Source organism: Pholis gunnellus (assembly GCF_910591455.1).
Source record: "Pholis gunnellus genome assembly, chromosome: 4".
NCBI classification, from domain to species: Eukaryota; Metazoa; Chordata; class Actinopteri; order Perciformes; family Pholidae; genus Pholis; species Pholis gunnellus.
The window spans coordinates 13709315-13721030 of record NC_136530.1 but is presented as its reverse complement, the minus strand read 5'-3'; the positions used below and the strand labels follow the sequence as shown (position 1 = coordinate 13721030).

General features: G+C 38.4%; 1 protein-coding gene across 1 annotated transcript; it reads right to left on the bottom strand.

Moving 5' to 3' along the window:
- Positions 1-708: 708 nt before the first annotated feature.
- LOC306695079 (FYN-binding protein 1) lies at positions 709-11618 on the bottom strand. Its single transcript, XM_079158215.1, has 16 exons — positions 11503-11618; positions 7584-8193; positions 6794-6905; positions 6435-6490; positions 6214-6251; positions 5942-5973; positions 4902-5034; positions 4431-4593; positions 3613-3763; positions 3385-3401; positions 2805-2868; positions 2515-2557; positions 2045-2207; positions 1329-1362; positions 946-983; positions 709-830 (listed from the first exon to the last, which is right to left on the bottom strand). Exons 1-16 carry the CDS (start codon positions 11503-11505, stop codon positions 811-813), a joined length of 1677 nt encoding a protein of 558 aa, XP_079014341.1. The 5' UTR covers positions 11506-11618; the 3' UTR covers positions 709-810.
- Between the last annotated feature and the right edge of the window lie 98 nt (positions 11619-11716).

The following is an 11716-nucleotide window of genomic DNA, read 5'->3' as shown; positions in this document are numbered from 1 at the left end:
CTTCTTTTCGGCCATCTTACCTCAGAGCAACCTGCGGCCTGGATTGTAACAGTTAAGTTACATCTACCCTCATCTTATAGAATCTGTCGTTATCGGTGTACGTACATGTTTTCTGAGTGCGGTTGATATCGTGTCACACCATTATCGATACATCGACCTTTACTGGAATTGTGTTTAGCTTGCTGCATAGCTGTTGTCAGTTTTCTTTCACATTTAAAAAAATAAAATCACATTATTATGTAAATTGATATTCCGAAAATATTTGTCACCCACGTATTGTTGTTCTGCCTCATTTCCATTCGGCTCCATCATCTACGAATAGGTTTAACATTACACTTTCCAAAAAGACAGAAAAGTAAATAAAAAATAAAAAAGGAACACGATTACCAGTAACGTTTATTTTAAATTATCTCAGAGGTCAAGCAATACACAAAGCTGCAGTTATAGTGTATTCATTTTCTATACAAGCAGTTTGACAAACAATGCAACGGTGACAAGTTTGTTATTCTCAGCAAAGGGCTTATGTGTGTGAGTCTTTCTCTCTTCACTCTATTTTCTGTTTTTGTCCCCCAGTTTTATATAGTTTTATTATTAGCTAGTTTGTTTGTGTGCCAGACAGCTTGTTTCTGTTCCACCTCAGTTGCAATAGGAAGCCGGCAGTCTTCGAATCCTGTTTGAATAAATGCTACTGGTGGAGTCAAGCAAACATGTGTATCCAGATGGACAATTATATAGTTTTTATAGCTTTCAGTTTGAATGTTTTTTTTTTTGTGTGTCTATCTCTCTCTGTCTGTTCTGTGTGTGATTAGTTTAGCCATTGTCGTAGTAGTCTGAAATAAAAAAGAAAAAGAAAAAAGTTCAATATCTCAGATTACATTGGAACATTACAGTAACACTGTTTGCGTGGCATTCATTACAGAACATGAAGATCCACAGATAACTCACCGCTTGGATAGTCAACATCGTCGTAAATGTCTCCTTCCCTGCAAAGGAGGACTGATGTTAAACAGTCGGCAAGAAAAATATTTTTATTGACGTTTCTAGACCTAAAACTCGTTAACATGACATCAAAATTTAGTTTATAACTTTGTTTACTGCAATCGTGAATGATAACAAAATGCATTCATATCAATTGTAGATGAAAAGGAAAGATGTGTATGTAAAACTTTTACATATTTACACTTAAACTACAACAACAAACATCTCTTCTAAACACTAGTAGAAATAGGTCCTCAGGTTAAAGGTCATCATGTACTCATATAGAGACTCAGTTAAAGTAATGCTAATGGTGGCAGGGCCACATATTAAACTGATGAAGATTCACTTACATTGTAAGAAGAAGAGATCTGGACACATAACCATCTGTGAGAGGTGAGAACAACAGACTATGTGTAAAACAGATGCATTGAATTAAAATACAGCTGTTACTGAATTGGTGAACCCGTGACGTTTCCTCTAGCAACACCAGCAGGTCAAAGTGTTCCCTTGTGCAGTGAAATATCTCCATATCCACCACATGGACTGGCAAGAAATCCATTGTCACCAGACAATGTGCTCTGTCGACTTTGGTGATGCCATGACTTTTCATCTTGTGCCACCATGAGGTTGACAATTTATTTTCTTTTAATTAAAACATCTCAACAACTATTATATGAATTCCTGTAAGCTTTTGGTTATGGTTAGGTTCGGGTTACACACATTCATGGGCTTAATTGTAATAAACTTGATCTCCTGACGCCATCATCGGGTCAACATTTAATGTGTCCAATATTTCCAAATATCTGCAAAACTAATGACATTCCCACCAGCCTCAGCTGTACTTTGTGTTTATGCTAAGCACTAACTAAGATGGTGAACATGGTAAGCATTACATTCTTAACAGCATGCTAGTTGTGTCATTGTGAGCATGTTAGCATACAGTTTTTAGGGTTTTGCTCAAAACAGAGCAGTGCCTTAGTACAGCCTCACAGAACCAGTAGCATGGCTGCAGCAGCAAAAGTTCTAACCACGACACAAAGATCATGATGCGAAAGTGTTTACATACATTTTCCAAACTGGTTGCAACACAGAGCTTTCTTGCTGTTGGTGACCTGGATGATGTCCACAACTTCTCCTTGAGTCACGTGCAGATCCTTCCCTCCTGGCTTCTTTATGACACAATTAGGATCCACCATCATGGTGTGCAGCACCCTGAGAGGCCCTTCATACTGTGAAACATCAGTTCCAGAGATCCATTTGTTTTGCCTTAATGGGTTCTATGTAACATATCAATGTTATGCATCATGTGGAAATTGTGCTTCTCGTCATTATCAGTTGTAGGTAGAGTTCCTCGAGGAACCTCTCCAGGCCCTGTTCTTTTCTTACTGTACTTGTCATCTTATGAACTCAGGAATTGGATTCAGGAACAAATATTAAACAAGATAACTATTTCCCTTTATTGCTATGCTGATGACACTTTGTTTTATCTACCAAAGAAAAACACATTTCTGGTGTGAAATTGTGAAAACCTTTTACCTTAAATCTTTTCCTTAACTCCTTCTCCACTTTGGGATCGGTGCTGAAAAAAGATTATGAGGATTTAACAGTTAATCAAGAAGCATATAAATACATTTACCAACAACACATTTCCTCATGAATTGCCTCCCGCAGATTATTACATTTAATCAGAGGTAGATAATTCTTGGTTTCTTTCTGTATTGAACATTACCTCGTGTAGTCTCATCACTTTTCAGATCCACATAAATAAAGCTTTACATTACACAGATACTGGACCTGCACTGAGCTGTCAATATATTTCCTGATACCTGATGTCAGGCGGTGGTGGGGGGAAATCCTCACTCATTGGTTGAACGTCATCATAGTCGTCATCTGAGGACAAAACAAAAAGTACATTGAAACTAAAAACTAAAATGTTTTTTTTCTTCTTCTTGTAAATAAATACTTATCTTAATTAACATTATTTGTTATTAGCAAGTTATTGACACTGAGAGAAAAGATTAAGATAAAGTTAGCAAGCTAAGCATCTTATTTCATGGACATATTCATGGGATCAAGTTAGTAATTTATCTCATTCTTAAAATTGTCAAATATTCTTGAGCAAACTGTACGGAGTGCTATTGTGTAAAACTCCTTCAACTGCAGTTGAAGCTGTTAATTGTGAACAGAATTGAATAAGAACAAACTTTTAAAGATATTTTACCAGTGGCTAGTGGCGTGTACTCATGAATCTCTATTGTGAATCCCTATTAAATATTGAATGTTTTATTAAAAGAAAACAATAATTCAAAACAAACAAGCTGGACTTAATACATATTGTTTATACAATTTACCAGGCATTAATCTTCATCAGCCAATCATGTGTATGTGTGGTGTGTTGTCACTTACCATCATCTTCAAGCATGCTGCAGATTAGAGGAAACATTACATGTTAGTTGGAACATGACGTGGGTGAAACTGAGAAAACATTGCCACAAAACAATGAGGTGGATTACGCACTGCTAGGAAAAAACATGACGTTAAACTTTTGGGAAAAGTTGGCTGTAGAATATTAAAACATTTTTCGCAAAATATAACAAGAAAAAAGTAAAATAGGATTAACATGATCTACTGCACCTGTCGCTGATATGGGACTTCACATGTAACATCAGTGGGGGGTCTGGAGGTGGTGGAGGCAACTGTGGTGTGTCTGTTTTTCTGGACTGGAGCAATTTGCGTTTCACTGCTTCATAGTCAACATCCACACATGTGTTACTGATATATCCATCTGCAAGGTAACACAACATCAGAAGAATGTCATTTACTTGTGAAACAACCAACATAGACATTTGTCGAAGGGACTTAAAGTTAAAAACTTAAAACGTCCAAATACTTTTCACAGTCTCACTTTCTCAGGCGAGGGAATGTTACTCTGCTTTGGTTTATGACGCCTTTCATTGTTTTTAACATGCCCATTATTTTCTGATATTTGGACATCTAACCTCTATCATTGCTTGCATATTAACTCTCGATTACTGGAAAGGTTAATCAAACGAGCAAGTATGCAATATGAAAGAAACAAGGCCACCAGGATTGTTTGGTTTTACAGATAGTGGTGTATCATCTGCATAACATGATATATGTTAAAATGTGTATACACATAACGTTAAAGACACGGCATGACCACAGAGGCAAAAATACCCAGACGAAATGTCTTCAAAATAAAGATCTAAACTCAAATTCGTCCTCATAAATACAAGAGCACATGCACACCTTACTTCCCAAAGCAACATAATTGCAGAAGGTACTTCAGGTCCAAGACATATTCCAAAATAATTCAAGTAAAATATCGATATGCCAAATTGTTATAAATAGATAATTTTATGGCACTAATGAGTGGTTCAGACTAGAAGGTTTTCTATACATGCTTGATAGAATGTTCAAGTGAAACTCACAGTTTCCACTCAGAGAGCGAGCCAACCATTTGCCTCCCGGGTTATTGTTAACTCGGAGGATCTCCACGCTCTCCCCTTGTCGTACGCTGAGGTCCAGTTTTCCTCCTCCATGCCAGTCATGCCGGACTCTGGCTGTATGAAGAACCTCCACCTCCCCTTGCAACTACAGATGGACATTAAAAGAAAAGCTGTAAGAGGTCGACAGTCAACAGAAACAAATGAGATTTGTATGTGGGTGAAGTATATATTTGAATAACCTCAATGCTTGATATGTTAATGCTAGATTCAATCGTTTCCAGCAATATTAATTTACATAATATATGTTATGTAAAAAGAAAAAAATCTTTGGCTTGATCCCACAGCTGCTGCATTCTATTAAAATTGTATCCATGTCAACAAATTAAAAAAATTCAGTTTGATCAACTGAAGTTGGACTTGGAGTGTTTCATGCAAGACAAAGGTTGTAAGTACCTGAAAGTTCTTCCTCAATTCATTTTCTTGTTTCTGACGTTCCGTCTGATTTCTTTTCTCCTGCGCCTGTTGAATCTTTGGTTCTTTCTTGTTTTGCTTCTCAGCATTTAACCGATTTAGATCCAGCTGATCCCTATAATAGAACAATTCAAATGAGTAACGACATGTCACATTTCTAGACAGTTCTTCACATCACAGCATACTCTTACTACATTAATAACGAGCCTCTACAGCAATGTGAGACTGTACATGGCTGTGCTTGAAGTTAACATCTTAATAATACTTAATACTTAACATTTTGATTTGTGCATAGTAGTCCCATTACTTTGACTCTCTAGAAAAATGTGAATGTTTGGGGTTAATACTTCAAATGACTAAACATTAGTGTTACATGTTACACAAATGATAACAATCATCCTGTGGACGGGTGCTGTAAATGTGTATTTTGCTACAAACACTAAACACAGTGTCTCTAGTCTACGTGCCAAAATGTACAGTTACTGGGATGTTTATATCAAATAAACAAAACAACAAAAACAAAACATGAGTCAGCCCTGAGCACTTCTCAGTAAGCTGTTGACCAACTGCAGTATCTCACAAACTTACTTTTTAGTTTGTAAAAAAAAGTTTCCTTTAACAGTAAACATGTTACATCACAGAAACAACTTATAACCATAAAAAACATCATATGGCACACTTGTGGCGCATCTAATGTTGCTTCCCAAATACCTTAATACATTAAATGCTGTTCCTTTGTGACTTTCTATCTAAAGCAGAGATTTATGTTATTTAGGATAATTTGAAGTTGCCTCTAATGCAAAAAACCCTAATTGCGAAAGCCTTTTAGGTAATGGTGCTTGCAGTGGTGGTTGTTGCAATAGAAGCTGTTTCGGTAGGTGCAGAAATAACAGAAGCAGTCAAAAGAAACACTTTCCTGCTTCATGTCAGCAGCTGCAGCCACCATCTACTTTTAGCCAGTGCAGCCCTTAACAAATACAGACACGATGGTTTAATGGTAAAGGCAGACGGTTTCTACTTACTCATCAATAAACTCATACACGTCGTCATCATCCTGCAACAGAAAAGGCTTTATTTGCACCTTTTAAAGAACAAAGACACATTCATAAACAATAAGAATATCAGTGTCTGCAACACTGACAATAAATTAAGCTTAATCGTCATTTGTTTCACCAATATAAAGGAATATTTCAGCAATACAAACAAGTTTAAATTGGAATTTAAACTTCTTAAAATGGGAGGGATTCTCACTTTACAGTAAGTTAGAGGTTCAGTTTCAGTTTTCTGTGCTTACCTCTTCTATACATTGTGAATTGTTGTCGCTCCAGGATTCTGCAAAGTCACACAATACAAAGACATGAAAGGTTTTTCTTCCATCTGAAACAGTGGCACATTCTCTTAATACCAATACAAGTTATTATAAGTCAAAACTCTTTCCTTAATTCCTCAAAAGGAGGAACAATAGCTTCAACCACAAAATGAGCCATGCACCAATAAACAGTCTGCAATTGTTACCGTTCTTCTCAACGCTTGCAATGTCATCATAGAAGTCCTGGTTATCCTCAATGTCCCTGCAATCAAGAAACCTGTTCATTATTAAGCAATTGGTTATGTGGCAGTTATCTTAGACCACTTGACATCTGCACGCTGCAAAAGTTTAGAAAAATGTGCTCAGATATTCCTCATTTTATAAAAATGTTCGGACTCTAAATTTGAGTTCCTGAGACGACTAATTCTCCCTAAAGTGCTTATGAAAATCAGAATAGGATTTTATTGTGTCCTTCTCAGAGATTTTCTTGTGTCTGATTGTGTACTTAAATATGGGGAAAATGACATTAAATTAAAACACAGCATCTTGTGAGTTAAATACTCACATGGAAGCAATTTGGTGCGGCAGCCCTTTGGGTTTGTTGCATCGTTGTGGTGGTTTTGGAGGACTGATGACTGCAGGCAAGGACATCTTTCTGCCTGCTGAGACCGGGGAACCTGCTTGGAGAAACGAACAAACCCAATGTGCAAAGAAATACACGGCTAAATGAGACAGAGAACCATCAATCAACAGTCACATGTACACATTTGAAAGGACGGTGAAAAGAAAAGGCTAAAATCCAGTTTTACATTCAATGTAATGCTCTTAAATTTCCATAAAAAAATCTGTATATCTATATACAGATATATTGTTTTTTCTAATTCAATAAAACAACAAGAATAGCAGAAAACTACAATGGTATTTTTTTTTTAGATTGCTGCAAAAATGTTATCTAGATGTGCCAGCAAAGTCAACTCAAGTTCCCATGTCACAGAAAGAGGCCTATTGACTTTTCTGTTGAAACAATTATACAGTGTAATTTCCATCATGCATGTTTTGCTTGGTACAGTGGTTTGACATCTTAGGACCAAACTGCAGGTGATGCAAAACAATATTATTCAGTGTTTATTAAAGGCATCCCCTCAAAGTCATGTTGGCGGTGATGAACTCAGAATAGAAGAAGCAGTATCATATGTACAATATTATCAATAAGTATGCTCTTCAATATTTGTGTTCGAAGACATAGAAAAGATACAAGCACATTCCAGTGCACACCAGAAATGTCAGATCGTCTTTCATTTATGAGTTGAGTCCATAATTACAAATCTGTGAGCGAACAAGCGCGGGAGACTCACCGTCACTCTTTCTTGGAGCAGGAAGGGCAGGTCCTCGGTTAAGCCTCAGAAAGGGCTCCAGGTTGACATTGGGAGGCCGTTTGGGCTTCGAGGGCAGGCGTCCTTCGGGGGGTAGTGGCCTCCTCAGCGGGGTCACCTCCCCGGCACTCCTCTGTCGGGGCTGCTGTCGGAGCGGTAGAGGTGTGGAGGTGGGAGCTAGTGAAGGGGACAGAGCTGGAGCCAGGGTGCCTGGAGGTCTCTGGTGCCTCAGCATCATGTTCTGTAGCATCTCCCCCTTCTGCTTGACCTTGCCGGGGTCTGCTGGCTGGATGGATGCTCTGATTCCAGGATTGGGAGGCGGTCGAGGGAAGGAAACAGGTCTGGAGGGGATGGAGGCTGCCATCGGTTCTGCTCTCGGGAACCTGACCAGGCCGGGACTAGCCGTCGGAGGAGGAGGAACCGCAGGAGTCAGTCTGTGGTGAGCCAGATCGTTCTCTGTCAGGGGCAGTATCAGTCTCCCAAACCCAGGCTGTGGAGATTTTGGGGAGCCGCTGTCTCGGCTGCTGGTGTCCGAGGTGCTGGCCTTGTTGTTGAACCTGGCCATCAGAGCCTTCACATCAATGCTCTCCTCCTGACAACAACACAGGAGCACAAACTCTACTGCAGTTGTTCTGTTTCTAAAGCAGGAAGTTAGCAGCACAGCATGCAGCAAGGCATGCCCCCCCCCCCCCCCCCCCCCCACGCTCACAAATACACGCACACACACATTGCCCATCAAACGCTCTCTTTACAAGGTGAATGCAACAACACAGTTTCCTGGTTGTTTTGATCTTCACGAAGCTGAGAAGTCTCCAACACTTTGAGGCATAGAAAACTTTAAACAGTGTAGTCTGAACAGAAAGATATTAACGGCTGCAAGAAGTAACAATAAATACTGTTAGAGATTGTGATCATTATAAGGATCTCTTATGATACATAAAAAGTATGTTTATGTTAAATGGCTGAATGTTTTCTTTTATCAAGACTTTACATTGAAGCAATAGTAGTAAAGGGTGAGCCAACGCCGCGTACTGATCCAATACTACGTCTCTCTCTGTCCAAATTTTACAGTTTACCTCTGTGCAGTTGGACAAATTAATTTGTAACATGATGTCAATGATTGCTGTGGTACTAAAGACGCTGACCTTATTCTTTTAATAAGGTTCGGTGTCGAAGCCAACACAGCATATCAGATCTGTGCATCCCGAAACAAAGGCCGGTCACACAATGCTTCTCTGAGACAGATCTTTAAAGGGTAGTTAAGCCTAAGAGAACTAAGAGGTTCTCTTTGTTACATCCTTTGTGTTTTGGTCATTAAGTGTCACAATGACAATATCATGCAAAAATGAACGCTCATAAAATCGGTCACATGACCCTCATGTGAGCATCTTTATAGAAGGGAGTTTGGATATTATTACTGGAATGATTTTATGTTTTTATTTTGTGTTTTGTTTTTATTTTTGTTCAGACCACTCCCCCAGAAATTATTTTTAAATGATATGATACAGTATTTTCTGTGCACCTGTGAAGCACCTGGTAACTGGTTTTGAAAGGCAATACAGAAGTAAACGTTACTAACATACTTACAAACTATCTTAGCGTCATTACCTTTGTCTTTGCATCATGAACCCTCTGCTTTCTGCTCGTGATCAGAAACTATTGTCAGACTCTTTATTCTTATCAGATGTCATTTCCTGTATGGTTCCTCACACTGAACTGCACAGCACTGCTGCTAAGTTGAACTCTGCTGTCTGTATTTGTGAGAAGTGTTTTTACACTCAGTGACGACTTTAGTAGGTACACTTGCAAAAGCAAATGCATACCAATAAGACAGCTGAGCTGTGAATTCTACCTTTACAAAGATAATAACGCTCTGTTATGATTGACACCTTCTTTGTGCTTATTATTGAGGTTGTAGTTTGCAGTGGGGTTGAACCGGATTTTATAATATTGAGGGTTTTCTTGTCACATACATTTACAAACTCACCACAAACTATGACCTCAGTAATAAACATATAGTTGAATTAACAGCTCTCTGACCGTGTCAACAATTACTGAAGGTGTACCTAATAAAGGGGCCAAGGAGTGTGTATTTATTCACTTTTGAAAACATGTTTAGCGTAGATGAAATTTAAAACAGACAGAAAATCTCAGTCATCTTGTAAGAATGGAAGTTCTCATTGTTAGGCATCTGTGTGATGTCATTTAGGGTTTGAATGTTGTTATTCTCACCGACACAAATTACCCCCCAAAAAAAGGGAATTTGAATAGAGTGCTCGGAGCAGTTTGAAACAGAGCATCAGTCGTCAGCAGGCAGAAATAATATCATTGGTGGAGTTTAACTTCTATAGGCAAAGTCAGAAATTTGTTTAAATACGGTTGTCTGATTCAAAAATATAATCAACAAAGAGGGAAACATTATGGAAATGAGAAGAAAGTTTGTTTTGAATTAACACGTCTCATTCTCTTTTATGTTGACAAAATAAAAACAGGATGACAATGAAGGAATTACACCATCTATTGCCTGAACACCTAAAGCTGTAACAAAACCAAACAGTGAGTGCAAAGAGGAGCAGGAAGTGCTCACAACCACACATCTCTGTACCTCAGCATCCTGCTCTCTCACTCCTGCACAAATAAGCTGCAAGCTCTGCTGGCAGTCGTCTCTCTTGATACGAGGAACAAAGGAAACAGACAAAAACTTTTCTCTCTACACCACACGACACGCAGACGGGTTTACTTTCAGTCAGCGAGCGTCTGCAGAGGTGCAGCGTGTGCGTGTGTGTGGGTGTGTGTGTGTGTGTGTGTGTGCGTGAGAGTTGACACTGAAAAATTATCGCAGATGGTTTTGAAACGGTGTCGCCACAGATTGTAGCTGTGCAGGTGTGCTGCAGAGAAAAACGTGGTAACGCTGAGAAAACAGATTTTATTATCAACCAAGTGACAAATTAAAGAGTCAAGTCAAATGAGATATGACTTCATATATATACATATATATACATTTACTGAAATATTGATGAACTCTTTTGATGTCTTCTGTTGATCTCTCATGTTAAGATTTGTAATATTATCAGCCTGTCTGTCATAAAGCATTTTGAATTGCACTAACCTGTACGAAAGGTGCTACACAGATAAAGTTTGGTTAAATATATTCAGGTAGTACTAGATTTTCTCACATATTAGGCTCCACACAGTCTCTGTTACAGAAAGGATTCATTTATTTTATTGTTGGCATGTTTAAGAACTGCCGAATGTACAATCATTAGTCTGTTTTCAGTGGAGTTGTGATGATCTTAAAACCTTGATTTGGAGAAAAACCTGGAGGAAGCTCAGGGTCTTTTACAACTTATTTTGACAATATCAACCTTTTCTGTATTTAAAAAGTCTTAAAATGCAATTAACTGGTGTAGTTTAAGAATAAGATAAAAAAAGATAGAGAAGTAAAGCAGCACTGGGCACACTGTGAATCATTAACCACTGATAGCTGTGTGTAATAAAGCTTTCTTTCATCAGCAGCAGCATGAACATTTCTTTTTTTCAAAATCCAACTTCCCCTCCCAATGTGAAAATGATGTAATGACTGTCGAGAACAACTGTAGCCAGTCGACCAGATCATGAATTTGCAGGATTTTAAACCCGGTTAAAAGTTTTAAAGGTGATTCAATGAGTATTTACTTATATGACAGAAGGAAACTGAGGTTGAACCCCAGTGAACCAATACAATCTGTTGATGGTCTTTCTACAGCAGTCAGGTCAATAATAGACACCTTGATGTCTAGGAGGAAATGACCAGAAACGGTGTGAAAGGTGCTGTGGAGGAGTTAGGAATCACTCCATTGACGAATATAATAATAACAACAACATAACCTTCTAAATATAACAGTAAATAACAATTTCTTACCATGTTTTGTCTTTAGTGATGGTTTAACGCTGGAAAAAGTGTCCCATGTCCAGCAGTGATTCAGTATCCAGGCTGATGCTACTGTACAGACCTGTGTCACTAAACTCACTGCAAATGAGGAAATGCGCTGTAGTTCAGCGTTGGCAACAGGGTGAGTGACAGCACCACAACATCAACAGTAGAGAAACATTAACATGCCGTCAGACAATTTGTT

Bases quoted from the DNA above. Each gene is read 5' to 3' on its own strand.
- LOC306695079 (XM_079158215.1), bottom strand. The intron at 6,491-6,793 runs GTGAGTATTTAA...TCTTGATTGCAG, and splicing joins CCGCACCAAATTGCTTCCAT to GGACATTGAGGATAACCAGG. The intron at 984-1,328 runs GTAAGTGAATCT...CCTCCTTTGCAG, and splicing joins AGATCTCTTCTTCTTACAAT to GGAAGGAGACATTTACGACG.